This window comes from Eptatretus burgeri, chromosome 9 (assembly GCF_056783735.1).
Source record: "Eptatretus burgeri isolate ZD-2024b chromosome 9, Ebu_testis_v1, whole genome shotgun sequence".
Classification (NCBI taxonomy): domain Eukaryota; kingdom Metazoa; phylum Chordata; class Myxini; order Myxiniformes; family Myxinidae; genus Eptatretus; species Eptatretus burgeri.
In genome coordinates this window covers 15,283,474-15,309,709 of record NC_140969.1, presented here as the reverse complement: position 1 = coordinate 15,309,709, position 26,236 = coordinate 15,283,474, and the positions used below count along the sequence as shown (strand labels likewise).

The window sequence follows — 26,236 nt, the reverse complement described above, 5'->3', positions numbered from 1 at the left end:
CACAGGAAACTTGTCGAAAACCACAGGAAACAAAAATAAAACCCTTAGCAACCCAGGAGAGGCCGAGAGAGCCTGGATTGTGCGGAGACCCTCTCTGGCGGGACATACAGCAAAGGAGCCGTTTGGCTGTAAAGGACCGAATAGTTGAAGGGGGTGGGGGGGGCGAAGAATTCGTAAGCTGGAGTGACTTGATTTTGGATTGGGAGCACCACAACCAGAAGCACCCCCACCATCTTGGTTGTGGGATACCTCCCCGCTGCCTGGTGGAGGATCACACATCTGTGTAATAACATTTAAGCCATGGTCTTGCAGGGTTGGAATGAATGATTGATTATTGGGTTTATGTGTGAGAGTGTGGTGGAAGATCCACCCGAACCATGTCACTAATCTGTACCAGAAAGACAGGGCCCGCGGAAATTTGGAAGAAGTAAATTGGGATAGCTCCGCAGATAACGTCGGGTATTGTGGCATCCACCAAGGAACGCAGTCTTTAGAAGGGGGTTGTACAAACGTTAGTGGATTTTGGTTTAGGTTTTGTCTCTTATGGTAGATTTTTGTGCGTGCTTTATGACATTTTCTACCCGTCCCAGGAGTTAGGAGGGAGGAACCAAGAGTTTTGCAAGTATTTGAATTATTATGTTTAAGGTGTGTAGAACGTTAAGGATAGGTAAGTTAGCTACGGCTCGCTTCCCACAGCCCCTCCTAATATATTTCATAGGCTAATTAGGTGTGAGTCGGCAAAGCTGGAATGGTAACGCCTGCATTGAACCTTGCAAGAGCTACAGTTCTGGTGGGAGGGGGGAGGACGGGGGGGGGCTGTGTTATGTTTGTGGTTTAGATGGAGGAGTTTCATAGTAAAGATAGGACTGTGTCGTGTAGCATGGTCCGTGGACGAGCAGGAGACATCTCAATGTAATTTAAGTGGGGAAAATCGTCAGGTTAAGATTGCTGTGTTACCACACCGAGGGTGGTGTTGTGTTAACTCGGTATGGATTAAGGCTAATTTCTCCCAGTATGTGATTGCCCCCTGTGACCTTTTCCATACGTTTTTGCATTTACAAAGCCAGCTATAAAAAGGAACGACGCTTTAACAACAGCAACCGGCAGGCCATGCCCCAAGGACGTGAGAAGTTGCAAGAGAGACAAGAGAGCATGATCGGAGAGCAGAGAGTTGGTGTAAGGAACGCGGTTGAGACAGAGGGTCTCGTTTTTGCTTCCTTCTCGGCACAAAGAAATAGCAGCGCAATTCTCTTTGCTCGTGCTGGGGTGAAGTTGTTCGTGTGCTGGAACAGGACGCTGCTCATTGTCTGTTCGGCTAAGTCACGAAGTTGTACGTTTATGAGGAGAGAGGGAGAGAGCGAGAGAGAGAGCGAGAGCGAGAGAAGTGATTCTCTCAGCCATAACTCGACGTTATCCTGTTGTGTGTTCGAGGAGGAAGGTGGGCCATCATTGTGAGCGGACCTAATGTAAGAGAGGAGCGGGTCCGCAGGTTCGTTCATGAGAAGAAGCTGCATGGCGGTTGCTGAACCCTGGCACCACACAAATTACCTCACGCACGTTTCCCACGCAGAGAGCGGCTTGGTGCCATTTTGGGTGCGGTTTCCGGTGCAGGACGCGGTTCGATCCCTAGACTCCAAAAAGATCATCCCTGGGTACACAGTTAAGTGCCAGAATAAAGGGAAGGATTTTCTTTCATTTTATCTTTCCCCCCGTCTGTATTTAAATCCGTGCAGAGACGTCTCAAGGTTAGGCTTTAATTTACCTCATGGTTTTATCACGCTTTGATTTATTTCCATTATAAATATTTGGTTTGTGTTCATTAAACCCTTATTTATTAAATTTACTTGTGTCTATCTATTTGTGGTGGGTTCCAGTATAAACCCTCATGCTTCCCTCTGGTACACGCCTTTGCGGCCCTCCATCCCGCATGCGCTATAATCTCTAAGGATCATATGTTCGCCTCCAAGGTAGAACCGTTCGGCTATCCATCCAGGTCAGTGTTAACCGGCCCGTCCACGACAATTGGGTCAGGGTAATTAACTTAACTGGGCGGACACGACAATATATATATATATATATATATATATATATATATATATATATATATATATATATATATATGTATATATAGATTTATTTATTTACATTTCATGGTTGAAGAATGTGCACATGTTGGCATTGCACATGCAGTAAGTACAGCATCACTGAAGAGAGATGCCGATCATGTTGTTATATACTGTTCGCTAACTGTTATATACTGTTGTTATATACTAACCCCACTATTCGCAGGGGATATGTTCCTAAAAAAATACCGTGAATGTCGGGGTCTATGAATGTCGGGACATTGTTTTAAAAATATATATTTTAATATACATGGTCTCGGATTGTGAAAGAGCGATTACACAGAACAATTCAGGACACAACATAACAAAGGGAACAGCAGGAGAAAGGGGAAACAACAACAGCAGGGCAGAGGTAGAAAGAAGACGGAGACAAACAAACAAGGAATACCGGTCACGATGAATAAGGGATAGTGCAAAGGATGGACAATATAGATACATCAGCAAAATTGTGTTTGACCAGTTTGTGATTTTGTCAAGGTCTGAGGAGAGGGGAGATACTGCAGTGAATAGCGAATCCGTGAATAGCTGGGTCCGACAGTACCTAACAAATGCCTTCTGATTATCCTGAATTGCACTCCTTACCTCCCTGCTCAAATACCCTGGTATAATTCTGCCCCTTGCTTTTCACTATACTGGAATATACTTACTCTGTACACATTCTACCCTTAGCATCTTGAAATCCTCAAAAATAAATACTCTTCCCTTACCACATGCCCAAATTCTAAAGTCTTCATGAACCTTTCTATCACACTTTTCCCCTCACACCAGAATCCCTATAAAAGCTACGGTAGCTACGCAAAAATAGGAAACCGCACGATAAGGTCAGCCCGTGCTCGTTTTAATGATGTTTCCACTGATGTGTTCTTTACTTGCGAATGCTGGCCGTGCAAGGATTCACACGGATGAAACCAGCACACTGCAGGTAGGTCCTTGGTCCAAGTCCTTTCACTGCCCGGAGCTGTTCTCGGTTTGCAAAAGCACCATGGGTCTCCCTGTACTCTACGAGACGTTCGGCCATCGAGTTACTCAGCCCAGCAACGTGCCTGCCCCACAGTGCAAGGTCAAAAGGCAACATGCACAACGCAGCGATTGACACTTTGAAATTACCAAACCACATGAATTTGTATTCGGTTGGGTCATACGAACTCTTAAAACGATACCACAAGTCATTAAATACAACTTCCTCTCAAGTAATTCTCCTTCTTCTTCTTTTGTGTGGAGCACACAGACATGGGTAGCATCATTTCTGGGGGCACAATTGTGTCACTGAAGCAATATTCTCCCTGTAAGTCAGTGGAGGAATTTAGAATTTGTTCAGGGTGCCGGCAATAGCTTGCCTACTCTTTGCGAAGGACACCGTGGGATCTTTAATGCCAATAAATAAACGCCAACAGACAAGACCCCTTGTTAAAGGTTAATCCGAGGGAAGGCACAATACACCTTGATTCCTCGCCTTGCCTGCGAAGCATCAGGATCACAATCTATAGCTGGGTCGGGATTTAAACCCAGACTAGACAGCTCAGAGGTACTGATGCAATATCATTAAAGCATTGATACAGAGTAAAAAAAGCATGATGCATGGAAATGTATTTATGAAGATGTATAGTAGCCAGAGGAGGTTTGCCAAACATTGCCTACTTCAGCAACACTGTTGAGCACGAGTTGATGTCGACTCCGACGAAGCTGACACACTCCTGCACCACACTAGTAAGAGCATCACGTAGGGCCCCCTCAGGTACATCGTGCTGGAAAGTTGAAGGAGGGTTGGTGGGAAAGGTGTGCTTAATCATTCTGCCATGCATAAGTGATCGTACAATGCAGGTGGCCGCATGACAAAACGTTACTCTATTACAATTTTTGTTTTAATAAGACATTATTTAATAAGCAGCAAAAAATTAAAGTTGAATGAAAAAAAACAACATTTTTTTTTGACAATTGAGAAGAAAAAAGAATGGATCACTTCTCATTCTGACATGTTCCAAAGCTTAAAACTCACAAGAAAAAGAGCTATGATGCTCTCTGTCAATTGTTCAAAGCAAACGTATTCTCTGATTGAAGGTGGGCTACAGGACAAACGTTAAACACAACCTTTTAATTTGTTTGAAAATCAGTTATGTGAATTTAAGTAGAACTGCCTCTTCAAAGGCAACATTTTTGTAATCATCGCAAGTTGCCCTGAGGGCATTTAGAGTGACAGACTAAGTGTGGACTGAAGACACCTGCTCACCACATCAGACAGGGCAAGTATTTTACACCCTCCAAAGTCCATTCATGAACCACCTGGGTTTGGATTCGCAATGAAATGGCCACATGGAAATTATCCTGCGACGTGCATGAACTCAAAAGGTAATTTACACGACTGCTTTCAGTTGCATTTGAAATCACAACCTCTGGTGTACTGGTTCAGTGTCGAACAGTACAAAAAGTGAGAAAAAAACAAGCAGGACAGCTGGTATTGTGGTCTGATTAGGAGTGTTCATGTCATGTTGATGCCTTAAACTATTTGTGCTCCAATGCTATCCAACCATCACGGATTGAGAATGGAGCGTGTGGCTTTTCTGCAGTCCATCGAATCAGTGGGACAAAGTTTTCAATGTATAATCGACCAAGTTGGCACTGTTGGGCAAGGTACAGTAAGTGGGAAATTTATTGACATGAAATAGGCTGGCCATCACGGGAAAAGATACTGATTGAGCCCAATTTGGCAAATTATGTTATGAAAGCAAATTACCGATGCCCCAAGTTGAAAAGTAGATTAATGTTGTTTGTCCGAAAGGATGATGCTGAAGTAGCGTACTTAGCTTTGACCTACGTAGCCTGGGTTTGATTACTGACCTGACCTAAAACTGATGCATTTTGCGATTTGCAGGTAGGGCGTTGCATCACAGGGTGCACCATCCCTCGGATGGATGTTAATCTGGCGGCCCATCTGCTGGCATTAGCTGGTGGACGTAAAGATCCTTTGGCGTCTTTAGCAAAGAGAAAAATGTGAGTTATCACCATCGGTCGACTGTCAAACCTGACAGCTGGTTAGTGAAATACTTGGCCCAAACTCCCCCCTCAGTACACCCCACAAAAAGGTAGGTTTAATTGAGGCTGGAGTTGTTTAAAAGCCTGGTGCTGGCTTAAAGGGTCGGGTGGCAGGCTTGGCATCTGAGAGTCCCGAGTTCAAATCCCACTTGGCTGTTGAATGAATACCAGGTAGGGTTAACTCGGCCCGTCATCCTTCCGAGGTCGACAAAATGAGTGCCAACATGCTGGTATCCTGTGTTGGAGTGGCGACCCGTTCAGGATTGTGCCCAATAGCCAAGGAGATTGCTTAGGCAGCACCAACGCTCTGAACAGAGTATGCTCCCAATGGATGGATGCATGTAGTTGTAGTAGTAGTAAACAGGGTTTAATCTTACAGTTAAATAACAGTTGTCGTTTAATCCTCAAAGTCACTATTAAAATTCCTCTTTGAACAACAGTCCATAGTTATGCCAAGTTTGGTTAAAATCCCTTTCGCGGTTCACAAGTTACCACAGTAACGAAAATCTGCTACTTTGACCAAACATGACCTTTGACCCCAAAATCGAATCAGTTCATCTTTGCATCATAATACACATTTGTACCAAATTTTGTTTAAAAAAAAAATCCCTTCAGGGGAAAAAATATCATTACGCACGCAAAGCACAGACAACCCGAAAACATAATACATCTCGCACCTTCGGCAGTGGAGGCATTAAAAAAAAAGAAACCAGAACGGGCACTCAGTAGATCGCATACCTTCGCCAACGCTACATTTTGCCACCCCCCCCCCCAAGAAACCGTTGATTGTGAGGGTATTTAATCCCATACCACATCTGCCATCTCATATGTGTTATGATGGCTTAAAAACATTAAATTTCCTGCTGTTTGACACTGATTCTCTTCCATTGTACAATTTCTATATGAACTCCCTGACCTTTTTGGATGTCGGTGTCAAGTCAATCTTATGACAACTGGTCACATTATAAGAAATCAAATATTACACATCACAGGATAGGGAATTGAATTCTAAACATTTTGAATCTACTTACATGCAAATTGACCGCGTTATGATAAAGGTCGTTGACCCCCCTGACCTTTGACCCAAATCGCTAACAAAGGTGATGACGTCATTGTGTCATATCGTATATCACAAGATTGGCCATTGAATTCAAAACATTTTGGCATTGGTTGCATGCAAATTGGATAAAAATCAACCGCACTATGGCAAAATGACGATTTTGACCTTTTCATGACCTCGACCTTTGTACTCTTAATTTTGTAATTGGTATTACAGTGTGGGGAACAGAACAGTCAACATTTAGGTGTTGGTTTCATGCAAATTGGATAAGAATTGACCGTGTTATGACTAAAACCGCACATTTTGCAATGTCGTGAACCCCCTGACCTTTGAATCCCAACCGCTAATAAGGGTTATTACGTCAGTGTGTCATGTCACATATCGCAAGATGGAGCATTGAATTCTGAACATTTTGGCATTAGTTGCATGCAAATTGGATACAAATTGACCGCGCTATGGTAAAAAGACGATTTTGACCTTTTCATGACCTTGACCTTTGACCCGATCGCTCCCAAAATCTAATCAAATGGTCTTCGGAGAATAACCAATCATCCCACCAAATTTGCTGCGATTCAGTTCAATACTTTTGGAGTTATGCGAATAACAAACAAACAAACAAACAAACACACATATTCAAAAATAAATAAATAAATAAATACACAGCGATCAAAACATAACCTTCACAACAAAGTTTGCGAAGGTAAAAAAAAGAACAAATCAACAGTTGGAAGGTCGACGAAAGCCAAAGTCCTCAAAAGGTACACATCTATCCTAGAAACACCGTCCGGAGACAAAACACCACCCGAACACAAACTCCGCCGGAGAGAGGGAGAGATGTGTGGGAGGGTGCTTTTATGTATGAGGATGGGGCAGAGCGAGGATGGGACAGAGAGAGAGAGGTGGGTGGGGGGAGGGGAGTTAGCAGAGAGAAAATGTGCTTTATGAACAACACACACACACACACACACACACACACACACACACACACACACACACACACACACACACACACACACACACACACACACACACACACACACACACACACACACACACACACACTGTATACAGCCCAAAAATCTTGAGTAGCTTTCACCCTTGTTTTGGGGGAATTTCGATAAACAAATTATAAAAAACAACGTTGCATTATAGACGTTTCAGAAAGATGTGCATAAACAATAATCTTTATAAACAGCTGCCAATCGTTATGTGACGGGTGGAAAAAAAATTGGCTCTGTAATTGAGAAAACGCGTTAATACAGCAAACAGCTCGGAAATCTCGGGAGTTATCAAATATATTTCGCTTTGAAACTCACAAAGAGCAACCATATAATCTTTGTAAATCACGTACCTCCACATTACAGCAACTGCCGACTGTACATATACGGCTGGTGTTGGCTGAATGGTTAGGGTGGTTGGCTTGGAATCTTAGGATCCTGAGCTCAAACCCAATTCGGCTATTGAATTAATACCAGGTGGGGTTGACTCTGCCTGTCATCCTTCCGAGTTTGGCAAAATGAGTGCCAGCATGCTGGTATACTGTGTCGGAGTGGCGACCCATCCAGGATTGTGTCCAATAGCCAAGGAGACTGCTCTGGCAGCACCAACGCTTTCCACAGAGTATGGTCCCAATGGATGGATGGACTGTACATCCCGATCTGGACTGATATCGACTGTAGGGCGCTCGGCAAGTGGTGTAAGCACTTCAATTAAATGGTTGATAAGGAATGGCTGGCCAGGCTGTGGCTGCATACCATATTGGATCCCTTTAACTTTAAAGCCGGTATCACGGTGCCTGCCCAAATTAGGACGAAAGTTAAAGTTAAAGAAATTTAATGAATTTGTTCAAATAATGACTTTATCCACACAAGAGTTGCTGTTTAACGTAGAACATCCCTGACGTTGCAAAGTTTAATCGCCCGTGAAATAAACACTGCACATAATACACCACATTGCCTGCTTGTCTATGCACGCGTCACGTGGTACATCGGTTCACGGTCCGCGCAAACATTATAACTTTATTATAAAACATGCATTTTTCACCAGATTTGCTTTGATTCCCTGTAGAGCACCTCGATAAACCTCCAAAAATATAGACACAGATCTGGCAGACGCTATGGATAAGCAATCCCTCATGGGGAGGGGTCACGATGTCAAGCAGTGAATGCATTAAATCATATAGCTCAATGAAGCTGGTTAATTTTGGCACATTCTTAAAACTTTTGTTCACTTAATATAATTCTCCAAATGGTAGAAAAAGATACGTTTAATGCTTTGGAAATTTCACATTTTCTTGTGGATCTATGGAGGAGGATCAATGCCTTGCTTGCTTAAAGTAAATTGAAATATAGGCTGAGTTATAAGACTCGCTATTTATTTAAATTATCAGATTTCGACACCGATTTAGTCCGAACGATATCCGATCCTCAAAACCGAAATAATATTTTGATGGTATACTTTAAATCGTCTGTGAGAGTAGATTGTGGATAATTGTATCATACAATGCATGAAATCGCTCCAACCTCCAAATTTGAAAACTATAGTACTTACAAAAGCGATGATGAATAGGCATTCAATAATATATGAGTATATGAGTAAGGAAAGTGAAAAAGAAAACTTTATCATGAAGAAATAATTGCAGCCTATTCCAAGTCAAGGCATGGTTGAGCAGGCCAAAAAACATGGTGGCTTCAGACCCCAGCAAGGTTATCCAGGAAATGCCTGAAGACTTGAGAGAGTGAGGTGGCCGAGGATGGTGCCTGATAAAGGATATATTTTAATAAGGCCATTAATTATCTTTAAAATGGGTGTTTAAATTAACCCAAACACCCAATTTTCACTCTTGTACTTCCTTGGAGTTTTCTTGGTGTGCATGCAAAGTTGCAGGCTGCTAGGTTTCATGGTTTTGGAGTTATGAAGGACACACACACACACACACACACACACACACACACACACACACACACACACACACACACACACGATGCATAAAAACATTTCAATCGCAATTCTCTATTTTACATGCATCCTAATTTTAAGGGAAACCATGTAGTTATACCAAATAGTTTCCCAGAACATGGAATATTAATGTACCATTTAGACCCCCACATCATAGTGGTTTCCGCAAGTATTGAAAGTATTGTGTTGATCATGCCCGAATTCAACATACAATCCATACGATTTTCGTGAATGTGCATATCTCACCTGGTACATTCCAACCCCGATGTGCTTGGCATCTATTTTTATAAGTTCAGCCAGAGGGTCTTGCAGGCGGCGTGCAATAGAAACTGGTTACAGATAGGGTGATTGGAAACAAAAGAAAAGTGTGACACATTTGGACTGTCCCACTGTTTGTAGCACTGGCCTATTCCTGGCACTGCTGGGTCTATTACCTGCACTGCGCATGTTTGGATCTACGTCTGGCATCTCCTTTTGCGCCTGAGGACTTGTGCTGTAGATTGATGCTCCATCCTCATTCACTATGCTGCGGGAGGGAGGGCCATGCAAGTGAGAAGCTTTGGCAAAACCGTGAGGTGAGAAATTAATACATGTTCAAATGCTCCTCAAGAAAGCTGTAAGTAAGTCAGTAAGTAAATAAATAAATCCAAGTTCTCTGCCAACCTCCATCACTTTGGCCCCCTTTTCTCTTGGTGGCAAAACTCCCTCCCTGTTCATCTAATCCTGTTCCTTCATTCATTGCTTCAAGATGGCAACCAAGTGTTGTCATATCATCTTTCATCAACACTTGTAACTCTCAGCACACCGAACCCCACAATTCCTTCTAGTGGGGCAACTTAGCATAACAAATGTGCATTTTGTGAGGAAAGCACCAAATCTGGCACACTAGTAGCCTAACATATTATGAACAGACTTGGATATTGGGCCATCTCAAATTCAGCCGCTGATGGCTGTGGCAGCTATTTTCCACTGCCATCAAAAATTTTGAGATGGCCCAATATCCAAATCTGTTCATAATATGATAGGCTACTAGTGTGCCAGATTTGGTGCTTTCCTCACAAAATGCACAATTGTTATGCTATATTTAGCTAAGTTGCCCCACTATTCCTACAGTTTTCTTTACTCTCACAGACGCTTTTATATTCTTGTTTGCCTGCTCCTCGCTACTTCACCGTCAACATGATTATCCTCCATGCTGTTGTTTTGCTCTTCCATGAGTCCCGATATTGTCAAAAACAAAACAAGATATCAATACACTTGACATGAAGTTGTACCTTCTGATGATTATACCTTTTTGATTAAATGCAAATTAACTTGCATTGTTCATGTTGTACTTGATGACACTTTTGGTAATATGAACAGGCAAAACAGAACAGGAACAGGCATAAGCGACAGACAGTATGTTGCAAAGAAAATGTAGCATTCTCCAATTTAAGCAAAGTTATCATGATATCATAAAAGCAAACAATTTCTTTATTTTAGCAAAGTTAACTTTTACAATCTCATCACTCATTCTTCTCTCAGCTGTTCAGTCAATCAAACCCACATCCCCCTGGGTGTCCTGCCTGCCGGCATTAGTTGGTGGATGCGAAAGATCCCACAGTGTCCTTCGCAAAGAGTAGGTGAGCTATCACCAGCACCCTAGAATAAATTCCAAATGCCAACTCTAACCTAGCGGAATACCATTAGCGGCACAGCCACGCTTCTAGCCAAAATGCAACCAACAGCTACAGGCTGCTTACAAACATGAGGATGAACCCCAAAACCCACCCTCCTAATTTTTGCATTTGCATACAAGATGCACTCACCAATACTTGACATCCAAAGGGACGAAGACTTTATTCTGAATCAATGAAGAGAAGAAACGCTCAGTCTCGAAGCATGCGGTGCCATTTCCAATAGCAATGACATCACAGCTGCAAATTAACAACAAAAAGAGGAGAACGATGATGCATACAGCTCCACAGACAGGGCGTATTGAAAAGCTCCTGTGATAAAACGTGTCACAAACAGTGCTGGTCAAGCTGGTAAGCACATATGTGCTGTTAGCACAGAACCTTATTATAAAGAATCCCAGACTTACTTGCCAAGAGTTGCTGATTCTCAAAATGGTAATCAGCCACATCAATGATATAGATAAAGAACTAGAACAGCACTCTTCTAACCTTAACAGCTCGACTGATATGCCTCTACCCACATTATTACATTGTTATACATACTTGTACCAATATTGATTTAAATCCCTTCATCTGTTCTCAAGGGACACATTTTTACCTGATTTGACCTGACCTTTGACCTCTTAATGACGAAATCTAATTCGTTTATCTTTGCATCGTAATATATATATATATATATATATATATATATATATATATATATATATATATATATATATATATATATATATATATATATACATACATACACACTTCAACCAAGTTTGGTCAAAATCCCATCACTGGTTCACAAGTTAGTGCGGTCATAGATTTTTTACCTCACGGGACCGCTGACCTAATAACAACAGGTTTGACCCCATAATCTAATCAGTTCATCTTTGCATCATTGTACAAACTTGTACCAAGTTTTACTTAGATCCCTTCAGCCGGTCTAAAGTTATCACCGCAACGAAAACCTATCACGGACAGCTGGACCATCCATCCATCCATCCATTGGAACCATATTCCGTGAAGAGCATTGGTGCTGCCAAAGCAGTTTCCTTGGCTATTGGGCACAATCGTGGACGGGTCGCCACTACGACACAGGATACCAGCAAGCTGGCACTCATTTTGCCAACCTCAGGAGGATGACAGGCAGACTCAACCCCACCTGGTATTAATTCAACAGCCGAGTTGGATGTGAACTCAGGATCCTAGGATCACAAGCCCACCACCCTAACCATTAAGCCAATACCAGGCATACAGCTGGACGGACAACCCGAAAACATAATGCCTGTGGCGACTTCGTCGGTGGAGGCATAAAAATGAAGATCATAAGATACTGCCTTAAGGAACCCCAGCCTGAAAGGAAAGATCAATGGCAAGGCCAACATTGAGGACCACTCGCTGTTTCTGCTCATAACAGAAATCAGACAACCACATGAAGAGGGGCACTGAATACCAAATTAAGACATTTTAACAATCAAGGCTGAATGCGAGTCAGTATTAATTGCTTGAGAGTTATCCTCCAGAAGGAGAGGGCCAGAACAACATGTTTGTGATAAACATATCCATCCAATTCTGTCAGGAGTAGCAAATCCAAGGTGTAATAGCAAGGTCAGAAGCTAAACTGGTTGTCAGCCATGAGCAATGGGCTGGCAAGATGGCCGAGAGGTACGCACACTCGCTTCTAAGCTATCGAGCCTGAGTTTGAATCCCAACCCAACTATAAACTATCATCCCAGTGTTTCACAGGCAGAGTGATTCATCAATGTATGTGCCGTCATTCAGATATACGTCAAACTGGGCATCCCGTCTGCCGGCATTAGTTGATGGATGTTAAAAAATCCCACAATGTCCTTCACCAAGAGTAGGCGAGCTATCGCCGGCACTCTGAACAAATTCCAAACTCCTAACCTTCAGAGGGCATTGCATCAGCAGCACAGCTGCACCCTCAGCCAATGATGGTACCCCACAGACTTGTGCTGCATACGGAAGAAGTCATTAACAAGTGAGAAAAGACAGTGTCTTAGATGTGCCATAATGGACACCGTTTCTTTGCTTATGATGTGGAGAAGACCGGTAGGTCTGAAATTGAGGGAATCATATTATGGATAAGTGATGTTTGCAACTTTCCAAGAAAGAGAAAGTTGTCGATCCAAGAATGAGCTGTGAAAGAGAGAGGAGAGAGGGTATTATAGGACTGAAGTATAGTTCCTGAGGATTGGAGCACTTATGCCATCGCGACCAGTTACAGAAGTCCAGTTGTTCAGAGAACTTAGCTGCTTGGCCATGGACCAACGTATGTGAACCCACACCATGGTGACAATTAGATGGGACAATGTGTAGATGCAAGAATTAAGGGAACGAATAAGCAGGAAAAGTGAAGTGAGAGAGGAGGGAGGGAAACAAAGAAACCTGAAAATAGGGTATGGTTGAGCAAGATTGCTGGGCCAATAAAGTTTGCAGGTTATTGGTGGTAGTAAAGAATAGGGAATTCAGCAAAACATAGGTCTTCACCATCCTTCCACTCGATTTATGTGACAGGGCTGGGAGGCTTTGAAGATAGCGTTCAACCCCTTTGTCACCATGGTGCCAATGATTGAGTGCTTTTCAGTTCAGTCACCGCTGGATAATAGCCAAAATGCTTCGTTCGGTAAGTGTGCTGCTTATGGCCACAACCTTCAGCTCTGCATCGTGTTACTATGCATAGCTGAATCATATATACCACAAAATTGGAAATGTTAGGGTATATACTGTGGTAAAAAGGAACTGAAATTAAATAAGTATTGTGGTTACTGTGGTAAAGGGCATTCGTGCAATGGCAGGCTGGTGCTGGGATGAGGAATTTCCAAGTGGCTGGCCAAAGCACTCTGTACAAAGCTGTGTTTACACTAATGTGTCCAAACGATACTCCCACATGAAAGGGAAACCGACTACATGAGTTATTATGGAGAGAGACTTTGAAGACACCAAGGCGTGCAGACACCTTGACGCCAGGCCTCAGAGTGACTTGTGCAAAACAATGAAATGGTGGGCAGAGAGCCATGCCATTCAAGAGGAGGACACGATGTGACCAGTGAGAAGCCACAGCTGGGTGCGTGGCATGTCCAAACCAAATTTCATGAAAAAAATAAATAAATAAATAAAAATCAGGCTCAAACAGTAAAGCAACTCCAAAGCCCTGACTCAAGAACCAGCTGCACCTTCGCGGATGCTGGTCGATCTTATCTGCCGGCCAGTTGGGTTCTCGAGGAACCCACTGCCTTGCTAGTGTCTCGGAGACAACATCCGAACAGGCAATTAATCTCTGGTCGTATTGAAAAGGGCAAAGGGCCTGTGTTCCCTTTCTCACTCGACAGCACTGTCGGTCTGCAGTGTGACCCAAAAATGGCGAGTAGTGGATTCGGACTCATCTGCTTGCTTCGGTGATGCAGAGATCATGCTCTGGGGACTTACAACGCGACTGGCCGGACTTCAATCTGTGTGCACTCAACGGGGCAAGGATGCTTTGCTTCGAACGTGACCACAACCGACTTTGAAATCAATTTTTATCCTGCTGGGGTTTTGTTAAGGACTGGGGACATGATACAAGTTGCTGACTTGAGTCATGACTTAATTCAAAACTGCATTGAAACCTGTCATGTGTGTGTAACTTTGAGGAGTTTCAAAAACATTGAGTGTTTATTTTAAAATCATTGTTATGGGATGCTATTAAATGGTATTAATAGTGGGGCAGATAACAGCAATTTTTGAGAGGAATCGTGAAAATGATGATACAAGCATCAAATTTGGCACATTTGTTCTCCAGGGGATTCTAATCAAATCTGCCTGATTGACCATTTGAAAATCCAAATTTTGAAAAATTTGAAAAAAAAAAAAAAAACTTCAAAAAAGTCAAGATCACGAATCAATGTTGGATGCTGGCTGAGATTGGTGAATGTTTCAGAAACATCATCAAAGACGTTCCAAGTCTGCCATGCAGTTTTCTTCCCTTTACCGCGGAAGGCAGACACGAAGTCACATCCAGTGAACGCATGGAAGTGTGGGATCCCTCGAGCTTTCTCAGGCCCTATTGCAGAAACTACCTCATGGACTGGAATCCATCGCACCTTGGCTCCTTGGCCAAAGGCAATCCACATGTTCTCAAGACCTAGTTCCTGTAAGGATGGCAGTACAGATATTGCTATGACTAGTACGTCCGTGTCATTAGCCTTAATGATAATGGACTTGCTTCCATCCGTCGTTGCATCCCTGGCGTGTACAAATATTCGAGTGTCAGCTTCTTCATGACAACATGGAGACACAGCATCCAGTGACCATCCTTGTGTTGCTCATGGCATCTTCTCCTTTTGTGACAATGACTGTGCTTGTCATCTGTGTTTCACACATCTTTTCCGCAAGGAAGTGAAACAGCTCAGTCTTGTTGCTGTCATCTCGAAGAAAGCTTTTCCAGTTACTTGGGGTCTTACTGGTTCCTGTCACTTCTTCTGATTCCTTACCCCCTTTCCGACCTTGCCACGGACTTCAGACTTGACTTCTTGTACACATCAAACACTACGTCCACCCTCTCGTACCTGGCACCATAGGATTCCACCTTTGGGATGATGTATTTTCAGCATAGTCATCAAATATCTTTGAAGTGCGTGGAGGAAGGGCATTGATAAGTGCTGAGCCATCAATGATGACTGCATCTCCCCTTGGTTCTCTGTCTGGGATGTCCATGTGCGCTTCAAAAATTTCAGCCAGCTGTGACTTCCAATTTTTTTGAAGTTTTTTTTCTTCAAATTTTTTAAAATTTGGATTTTCAAATGGCCAATCGGGCAGATTTGATCAGAAAGCCCTGCAGAACAGAAATGCCAAATTTGATGCTTGTATCATAATTTGCACAATTTTTCTACTATCTACTACACTATAATGTTGAAAGGTAGACAGTAGGGATTCATAAATTACTTTTTAAACATCCGTCTGTTTGGGGTCGTATGTTGGTTTCACCTGTTAAACAAAAGATGGGACTATTATTGGCCATAAAGCTTTTCTGCTGTGCTATCTCTCCGGGTAACTGGTGCACTCGCATCAGTGATCGGAGGAAGCGCGCAACAATAGCATACACTCTTTGCTAGGAAATCTGCAGCAACATGTCCCATGAAGAGTCCGTTTAAGTAAGTTTAATTCTATTTCATTGCAGGTTGGTTATTGTACAATTTGCACTTTCTTATGACTGTTGTTGAAAACTCTGACTGCAGCCATGCCAAGCAAGCAGTGCCTGTTCTCTTCAGCAAACAGAGCTCAAGTCACTTGCCCAAGTATGTTTAAGCTCCCTGAACATGTGCATTCACAGTCTCTCAGTGATATGGAATAGGCCATTCCACAAATGTTGACATCCTCAATGTCTTTCACTGGGTACTTTATGTGATTATACAAGAGGATCATTCCGTGGGTGCCATTTTAAAAAGTATTGCTGGTGAATCTCTCAATGAAACAGAGCCACATGAAAGGTAATCCAATGTAGTTCAGCAGCTCAACGTCTTTTTTGTGCCTGTTGCTTGTAGGTGACCTATACGACTGATATCGAGTTCTACACGTGGCGAGCAATAGGGCAAAATAGGAACCTGATACTCAGCAAGCCGATCAATCTATGCATCCAGTGACTCATCCTCCCAATGTGTTTCAAATGCAGCATCGACTCTCGAAGCAGCGTCTGCTTGTGGGAACACTCTGAGGTGGAAAGGGGGATACGAACGTGTTGAGCTCAAGGTGCTACCATTCCTGTGGCTCGGGCTGCATGGAAATGGAAGTGGAAAATGACAGTGCAAGCTGATGAATTGTTGGCAACATGCCAAACCACATAATCACAACTGGGATCAAGTTTAGCAGCACCAGTGCTTCAGGCTGCAATACAAGTTTTGAAATGACCATGCAGTTTGAGTTTCTACCCAAAATAATTGTTAGTTGACTGACTGGCAGTCACAATAGACACCACTACGCCCTTCTTCCTCATCTTCATCATTGAAGCAGTTTATTCATCGTTCATGTACTTTCTCAGCATCTGGTTGTTCAATTTCCTGCTGCAGGAGGTGCCCTCGAAGATTTTTGCATTCATCCTCTGCGGCGGCTATGATAGCTTGTTCCTGCACCCGATGTTGCACTTCTTGCTATCAAGGCACTTGTCTCTGCACTCTTCCTTGCTCTTTGGTCACAGCAAGTAGCTCCCAGCAAGACAAATCCCACAAGGGCTAAATTACCCAATCAAAGTGGAAATAATGGAAGCATAACTTCACAGAAAGTACAAAGCTACAGAAAATAATGTTGCAAATGATTAAAGTCTTTCATTTCAACCAAAAACATTCATCACTGTTCTCTAATATGAACCTATAAATGAGGTCCTGAGTCTCTCTCGTGTAACAAACCCCCCCACCAATCGACCATCTCGGCTCCCTGCTTGACTTGGTGCAGTTTAACACATGAAAGAATTACAAGCAGAAGAACAAGAGTCCTTTCAAGATTTCACAAAGGGAATTTTTTTCTTTTTAAATAAAGAAATTGCTTAAATAGGGGGAAAAAAACAACAACGATGCAGCACATCCCAAACAAACTCAAACAGCAGTATTTAACAAATGCATTGCATTCACCTACCCGTGCTGCAGGACAATCGATCGAACAGCATCAACATCATTTCTTTGAGGCGGTTCTTGTGGGAAAACCAAAGCGGTAGTGAGCAGCTGCCCGGTAGGACCAACAGCAGCCAACTTGCAGCCATGCTTGAAGCCGGGATCTGCGCCCAAAACTGCCGAGCCCCGCATGGGAGAACTCAGGAGCAGTTTCCTTAGGTTTCGCCCAAACAGGACAATAGCACTCTGTTCTGCATTCTTGGTGAGTTTGCAACTATAGAAAGGGCATAGAGTGGTGGATAAAAAGTAAAAGCGACAAAAAACCAGAGTTGGTGTCAAAGCCACACAATGCTCGCAGGTTTATACATTCATCGTTTTTAAAAGACTCGTCTAATAATTAATATTTTTTTTTATAAAGCATTGCAGTGAAGTCTGATCCAAATAATTTTAAAGCAATATATGTATTTTTATATTGCAATCAGTAACAAGAGCACAAGTGAGCACAATATACGCCCGAACAAGGTATATACAGAATTGTGCTACAACATGGAAAACAGCATCCTGGTTGCCATGGCAACCTCTTTAGATGACGAACGGATGTCGCGACACACCGTCTCCACAGTCTGTACATATGTACCAAATATGAAACGTGAAAGTTGAAAACTTTGGGAGTTAGAGCGCGGACAGGAACGGATGGAAAACAGCATCCTGGTTTCCATGGCAACCACTTTAGATGACGAACGTATGTCGTGACACACCGTCTCCACAGTCTGAACCTATGTACCAAATATGAAGCGTGAAAGTTGAAAACTTTGGGAGTTAGAGTGCGTACAGGAACTGACGGACGGACAGACAGACAGACAGACAGACAGACAGACAGACAGACGGACGACCGGTATCACATAATACGCCCCGATATATATGTATATATATATATATATATATATATATATATATATATATATATATATATATATATATATATATATATATATATATATATATATATATATATATAGATATATCGGGCGTATAAAAAAGTGTGGTAGATAAAAACATTAGAAAGGAAAAAATAACTTGCACCAAAAACTTTAACATTTTCACGCTCACGCTGACGCTGACGCTCACGCCGGGGGTATCGCTATAGCTCTCTGTTCTTCGAACAGGCGAGCTAAAAAACTTGAGATAAGAGCAGTGCAAACGGTCACAGAAAGAGGATGGGAAAGAAAGGGCACACATGGTGAAAGTGCTCGATATGGGGAGGGTCAATTGGGTGGTGGTGACGGGGAGGAAATAACAAATTGAGCAGTTTCGTGGAGGAAAGCATGCAAGAAATGGTTACCGTAATTTCCGACACAGTAATGGTGATATGAGGCGCTTGTATGAATCTTCCACAGCCTCTGACAACAGCGTGGCTAGAGGTGCAGGTAAAATACCTTGTGGCCTCCATCTGAGAGGAAGATTAGAGATTGGCAAATCAATCAATCAGTTACAAATCAATAAGTTGTGATCTGTTCCACAATACCTGTGTTCTGTGATACTCCCATTAACTTCCCCCTATCCAAGACCTCTTGCTCTCTCCTCTCCAATTTTTCATCATTCATTCCCATGCTTTTGACATCCACCTGTTGTCCAACCTGCCTGTATACTGCCATGATTATTCTCTTCCCCGTGCTCCTATTAAATGATAATCGACAGTGTTATACTCTGAAGATATCAGGACTAATGTCATCAACTGGCCTGGCCAAACGCAAGAAGAAGAAAAGACTTCGATCCACTATTGGGTCGAAAGCTCACTCCTGTGCACCCCCAATCCCCTACACCCCTCCTCTTTTTGGTAAAACATCTCAACTCGACCCTCTCCGCCAACCCCTGTGCAATGTGAAAATTTGCACAAATACAGTTAAAATCACAGAGCTTTTGCTTCTTCACTGCAATTAACTTATCCCCAATGAGTGTGACAGTGAGTAGTTTCACCAGCTTGTGTAGACGCAGATTACCACTGATGCAAATGACAGTTGCTTCGTGTTCAATAGCGTGATTAGCACACTCTATTATTCTTCGATAAAATATGCAATTCACCTCCATACTTTTTCCAGTTCACGAACATGGCCATGAGGAGGTTTCCAAAAATAAACACTTTATTAAAATGGTTATGCATAAATGTGGTTCTATGTACGAGGAAGATAATCATGAATAAGTTGCATCATCCATGGATGCTACGGTAGCTTTGAATAGCCCAAGACAAAAACTTCTGTGGACTATGCTTTCTTGGCTTCCTCAACAGATAAACAAAAATATTAAGGAGAAAACGAATTGTTCATGCTTTTTGAAAAAAACGGGGGGATATTGTAATTGTGCTTAATGCACTTAATGTTTGGATTGAGGACTAGAGAAAAAATGCCTTTGAGTGGACAGGTGTATGGGAGAAACCATTGTGGAATTACCAAGGCTCCAGTTCAACCATGGCTCATGGAAATAATCGAGGTAAAGGGATTTATGCCTAAGCAGGTTTTTAACGCTGAAAAGACAGGATTATTTTGGAAGATGATGCCATCTTGTACCTTCCTGTCCAAGGAGGAAAAATCTGCTCTGCATCAAAGTGGCTAAGGATGGTTTTATCATTCTTCCATGTGACAATGCAGCAGTGGGCTTCGTCGTGCTCCCGATGATCGAACAGCCATCGCAAGTTCCACATGCACATCTTTATAACCTCTGTCTTCTCCCCCCCCCCCCCCCACACCCCTCTAGTAGCATCCTCAACATCATCTTAGAGTTAAGGCTTTTGTTTTCTATTTACGGCAGAATACAGCACAAACGAGTAAATAATATGTTTACCCTCACCCACCTTGCTGTTTTGGAATAAATATAAAAGGTAAAACTTGTGTTTTGTCTATTTTACACAGTATTTATTATACTTGCATCATGTTTATTTAATTGTTGACATGCCATATATATATATATATATATATATATATATATATATATATATATATATATATATATATATATATATATATATATATATATATATATATATATATGTATATATTGTAACGAAATTGGGAATTCGATTGCACACAACATACATGTTCCTTTAGTTAGCTTTGTCGATAAGTGCTTGTTCCCGAGATAGCTCACTTTCATTGTTTAAATGTTCAGAAATCGATTCGATGCGCTGCAGATGGATTTAATAGTTAGGGAACGAACAATGGAGAGATCCCTCCCCCTCTTCTGCGAAGAGCAAGAAGAACCCTGCCGTCCTGTGACTCATGATGTCAACAACTCCCTCCCACCCGTGGCTGAGCAGGGGATGGAGCATGAGGGCATGAGTCATGAGTCACGCAGGGAGCGGGGGGGAGGGGCGGAGAAGGATAACAGGAGATCTTTTTCTTTTGTTCAGGGGCAGAGTTGGAAGGGCAGAGTTGGAGAAGGGAGTTGAGGGGAGTCGTTCAGCAGAGCGTCGGGTCCTGCTTGGCTTGCGTTAGGGTTGAGGCCTGCGGAAGCTTTTTGCTTCGACTGGCTCAGTGAGCTTCAGCTGAGGCCTGGCTTGGGTGGAGGCTTTTTGGAGGCTCTTCGCTTTGACGGTTCCGTGAGCTTTGGCTTCTGCTTGGCTCGGGAGAGCTTTTTGCTGCAAGCTGCCCTGTTTCGAAGGAAGTTAAGCCGGTCGCTCGGCTCGAGCTGCGAGTGGTGGCTTCTTCTTCTTGGTTCGTGGAGCTCTTTGTTCTCCATTTTGTTTCCCGGCTTGGTGCGACTCATCGACCTCTTCGTGGAGGTGGTTCCTCGGGGAAGCGACGCATCGACGGGAAGGTTCTGCGCCTCGTCTCACCAGCACGTGTTGAGAAGCGCGGGAGGTGATTCCTCGGGGGAGCGACGCATCAACGGGAAGGATCAGCGGCTCGTCTCACCAGCACGTGTTGAAAAGCGCAGGAGGATTCGCGGGAGCTCGGGAAGGATCGCGGCTCGGCGATTGGATCCAGCTCACTCTCGCTGGAGCCCGGGTCCGAACAACTTGAAGACCACACGAGGTGGAGAGGTTCGAGATAGGTTCTGGGTTTCAGCTCACCTGTCCTCCAAGCTGGAGCTCGTTATTAAAGGCCTCTGCCACCATTTCTTGGGTGTGTGTGTGTGCGTACGTGTGTCCGTGGGCCCGTCTCATAAGTAGGAACTGCTGTTAAGTGCAAGTGACTGTACATAATAAGGAGACGGTTGTAGTTCTTTTGTCGTGCTTTTGTTGTTTGTATAATTGCATGTGTTTTGCCTTGTTTAATTGCATACGTGCTTTATTATAATAAATGTCCTTGTGAGAATGTAAACCTGTTCGTTGCGTCCATTCCCTCATTGAACTGCCCCATCTTGCACTCGGAATATAGTTGGTTTTTAAATAGCCGATAAATAGAATCGGGTCCGGCGAGGTCTGGCGAGAATACCCGCTCGGTTATCCCAGAACGGAACGGACCGCTTCAGCGGTTCGTGTCCAAGCAGGCCTTCGCCGAGGTACGGTCCCTCGGTAGGTTACCCGCGCGGGTACTGAGGTATATCGATATTCAGCGATTGACCCTATTTCGCGCGGGTAGAATGCGGACTGGGCCGTGGTGGGATTAAAAACCCACCCGTGACTGGTTTCTGGCATTATTCCAGAAAGTCACGACTGGATTGTCCGTTCGGTGGGCGAAGCGACCGCTATTGGTTAGACGCGGTCGTTCGCACGCCGACGGGCGGGAATTCTACAACACTGCTGCCAGGAGTGGGCTAAAAACCCACCCGTGACTGGTTTCTGGCATTATTCCAGAAAGTCACGACTGGATTGTCCGTTCGGTGGGCGAAGCGACCGCTATTGGTTAGACGCGGTCGTTCGCACGCCGACGGGCGGGAATTCTACAACACTGCTGCCAGGAGTGGGATTCCAATCCATCCCGCCTCCAACCAAATTAACGGGAATCGGATCAAGGGTGTGTGGAGCGACCCTACGTTCCCCCCCAAAAAACGAGCTTTTTAAATTTATTCCGAGAAGCAAGATGGCATTTCAAGGCGAACAGGGGCAAGGTGGATTAGAAATGTGTTTTGATGTTGGATTGCACCTCAGTGTGGCACGAGGCGTGAGCGGGCTGCTATTAATAGCACAGCGAACGGCATGACACGAGGCGGGTGCTCCCAGCCACAGTTTCAAACCACGTGGGCATGGCAGGCGAGGCAGGGCGCCGGCGCATACATGGGCGAACTTCATGAACGAGTGTCAAATGCCTTGGGGGAGTGGAAGTGTGGTGAGAAATATACAAAAGAATTGCATTCGTTTGCCATTAAATTGGACGAGATACGGCGGCGCGCAGGCAAGGTTCAGGAGGATTGTGTTCATGGGGAGTCACAACAATTGGCCGACGCGCAGGAACGAATTTGGGAGCTGAATGAGGAATTAGCCAGCACAGTCGAGGAACTACATAGGGAAACGATGGAAGTAGATCGGGTGCGTGGGTTTTTGTTACAAAAGGTGAGCGAACTGAATAAAATAAAGGAGGAGGAGCGAATTAGTAACTCCCAGGATAGAAAGAACTTAGAAGAAGAATGGAAAACGAAGCTGGAAAAGGAAAAACGGAAACACGATGTGGAATTTGGAAAAGAGAAAGCCTGGTACAGGAGGTAAAAAGAGGAAAGTATTGGGTTAAAATTAGCAAGGAATTCGGTGAGGGAATGGATGAAATGAGGAAGAAAGAATGTGAAAGGTGTGGAGATGAGGACGGAATTAGAAAAGAAAGCTTCTGAGTTACTGAAACACCAAAACAAAGAAACGGGATTACAAAACGAACTGAGGATTTTAAAAGAGGAAAGAAAGAGAACGGAGAATGAAACGTTAAGGAACCACACTGTGCAGATCGAACAGTTAGAAGCCAAAGCAAGGTTGGAGTGTGAGGAGATGAGAGAGGAATTAGAAAGAAAAGCTTCTGAGTTACAGAAACACCACAGCAGAGAGAGAGAGAGAATTACAAAACGAACTGAGGATGTTAAGAAAGGAAAGAACGAGAACGGAGAATGAAATGTTAAGGAACCACACTGTACAGATCGAACAATTAGAAGCCAAAGCAAGACTAAAGAATGAGATGCAAGAAAGAATGCTGAAAGAACAAGGAATGAGACAGGAAGAGGAAATCAGCCAATTGAAGGAAACGATGAGATTGGAGAATGAAAACCAAGAGAGACGGTGGAGGAGAAATAAAAAAGAAAGACAAGAACAACTGAAAAAGAAAGCAAGGTTGAAGTACGCAGAGATAGTGAAAGAACAACGAACGAAACAGGAAAAGGAGATCGGCCAATTGAAGGAAACTACGAGATTGGAGAATGAAGAGCGTGAGGGACAGGGGGTGAAAGAAATTAAAAAAGAAAGACAACAACAATTAAAAAAGAAAGCAAGGTTGAAATATGCGGAGATAGTGAAGGAAGAACGAATGAAACAAGAAAAAGAGATCGGCCAATTGAAAGAAACGATGAGATTGGAGAATGAAGAACGTGAGAGACGGTGGGGTAGAAAACAAAACTTATATGAATTTGAAATTAACCAACTCAAGGAGAGTGCAAAATTGGAGTCCACAGAGATGGAAAAACTCCGGAAAGATAACGAACCGCTAAGGGGGCTCAGAGAGGAAGAACGACTCAAATGGGAAGGAAAATGGAGCCAGGAAGAAACGGAAATAATGAACAAGGAAATAAAATGCATAGAGACGTGGGAGATAGAAAAAGTAGAGGAGAGACTACACGATAAAGATGGGGTGAAAGACGAGCACACACACATGGAGGTAGTGGAGGACGATGAGGGGGAGCTCGGGGAATGTCTCGTGACCCAGTGCAAGCAGCCGGATAGCCTCCTTCAGGAATGGAGGGAGACGCTATGCTCCCTTGAAGCGGATCTCGACCAGGTGGGTCCGGTCGAGCTTTGCGAGGTAGATGGGGCGAGTGCTGTTGACGGGTGCACACAAAGCTTGGGGGGTATGAAGGCCCCGGGAACCCTTGTGGTGACTCAAATCCCCAGCATGGTCATCCCGGTGTGTGTGTGTGTACGAGTAAGCCGAAATGCGTGCTGGAAAGCACGCATAGCGTGAGTGTTATGGCGTGTGTAAGCGATTCCTCGTGTGTGAGGGAAACCGCGTGTGTGAGTGATATGGTGTGCCTGGTAGCGAGTGTGCCGAAATGTGTGGTTCCAGCACGCCGTGTGTAAAGGAAACACCGAGTGTGGAAGGAACAGAGTGTGCGAGGGAAACAGCGTGTCGTTTCAAAGTATGTGAGAGAAACACCGAGGGTGGAAGGAACAGCGTGTGTGAGAGAGACCGCGTGTGTGAGAGCGCTGTATGTGAGGGAGATGGCGGTTGGCATGCGCGAATATGCAACCGCATGTCCGGGTGCCATGGTGGAGTGTGTGAGCGTCGTGACACGGGAGAATGTGTGCGTAAGAGTGCGACGACGACGGTGCCTGACGGTGGACAAAGGCCGGGTAGCGACCGTAGCTGTTTTGAGAACCGTACCAGGTTTGCACGGCAGCGCGCGCGGGGTCCGTGTTGTGCTACGCACGAGGCCGCCACGTGCGCGCCTGCAGGAGTGAAGCCCGGTCCGTAAACGCAAGCGGTGGATTAGCCGATCCCGCCGACGGACAGAAGGTAGGCTGGATAATGGATTTGGACCGGATGGGTTCTCCAGGCGGGCATGTGTGTGAAGCTCCGACGAGCAGAGCACATGTGTTCGCGTGGGGAACCCCTCGAAACGCGAGGCTTGTTTTTGATGCGCAGGGTGACGTCGTGGCTGCAGGGTTGGAATCCGGCAGAAGGGAAATCCCTGCCGGATGGTACCGTCCGAGGAGGGACGAGATGCGCGAACAGCTGCCATGACGTCACGGGGAAAGGAGCGCAGGTTGCGAGTTGCCGCGCTGGTGCGCACATGAAAAAAAAAAAGCAAGCCTCGCTTCGGGTGAACAGGATTCCCTGGGCAAGGGGTGGAAGACCCCCTGTTCGGGGGCACAGGAAGCACTAGTTAGGGGGATGGGTTAGCGATCGTTAGACCGGCTTCATGGGGCAGGGACAAGTCCTCATGGAGCCTGTGGAATGCATTAGTGGGAGGGATTTCAGTTTAGATTGAGGAAATGGGAATTTTTGGGTTTTTTGGAGACATGGACAGACTTGAAATGCGTAGTGGAGACGCAGCTTAGCTACGTAGAGTAAAAGGAATGTGCATTGATTTAAGGGATGACGCGAGAGCACAAGTTAGTCAGGGGATTTAGTTAGAGGATGGCAGTGTGGAGTGTTGGTGTGAGTGGAAGAGAGTGAAAAGTGTACAATGAGTGAGTGTGGGACAGCGGGCCTAAGTGTGTGAGTGGAGCGAATGTGGTATGCTTGGTGCGATGACTGATTGGGGGGAGGAGTGATTCCCACCCAATTGACCCCGGGGTCAGTTTAATGTGAGCTAGTGGGTTATTTAAATATATTAAAAGGAGGTCGTTTTGTTGGTGTCGAGAGAAGGTACGAAACCCGTTTGGAGGGGTGCAGGAGTTCATGGACCGGCGGGGAGCGTGACTGTCGAAAGTTGAGTATTTGTTTAGTGGGCACCCCGGGCACTGGACTAGTCGGCCAGAGTAGGCCAAGGGCCCAAGAGGGGCCGGGATAGTGTAGTGGGCACAGGCGACCCGTCAGAAACGGGACCCGTAGCGCCAGAATGCCACGGGGGCAGTGTAGTGAGCACGGGCGACCCTCGGAAAGGGACCCGGGGCATCAACACGCCACGTGGGCATCAGAGGGGGGCAATGCCAGAGGGCAACCCCCT

At 44.4% G+C, this 26,236-nt stretch overlaps 1 protein-coding gene across 6 annotated transcripts in view; it reads right to left on the bottom strand.

Annotated features, from left to right (window-relative positions):
- SRBD1 (S1 RNA binding domain 1) overlaps window positions 1-26,236 on the bottom strand; it is a 117,574-nt gene that overhangs the window by 14,990 nt on the left and 76,348 nt on the right. For all 6 annotated transcript variants that reach the window (XM_085894159.1, XM_085894160.1, XM_085894161.1 and 3 more), the window contains exons 9-15: window positions 18,780-18,887; window positions 17,463-17,711; window positions 10,980-11,087; window positions 9,606-9,697; window positions 9,418-9,500; window positions 3,762-3,868; window positions 2,993-3,166 (exon numbers count right to left, since the gene is read on the bottom strand). In XM_085894159.1, the coding sequence (XP_085750285.1) occupies window positions 2,993-3,166; window positions 3,762-3,868; window positions 9,418-9,500; window positions 9,606-9,697; window positions 10,980-11,087; window positions 17,463-17,711; window positions 18,780-18,887 (921 nt within the window). The remainder of the gene's footprint in view (window positions 1-2,992; window positions 3,167-3,761; window positions 3,869-9,417; window positions 9,501-9,605; window positions 9,698-10,979; window positions 11,088-17,462; window positions 17,712-18,779; window positions 18,888-26,236) is intronic.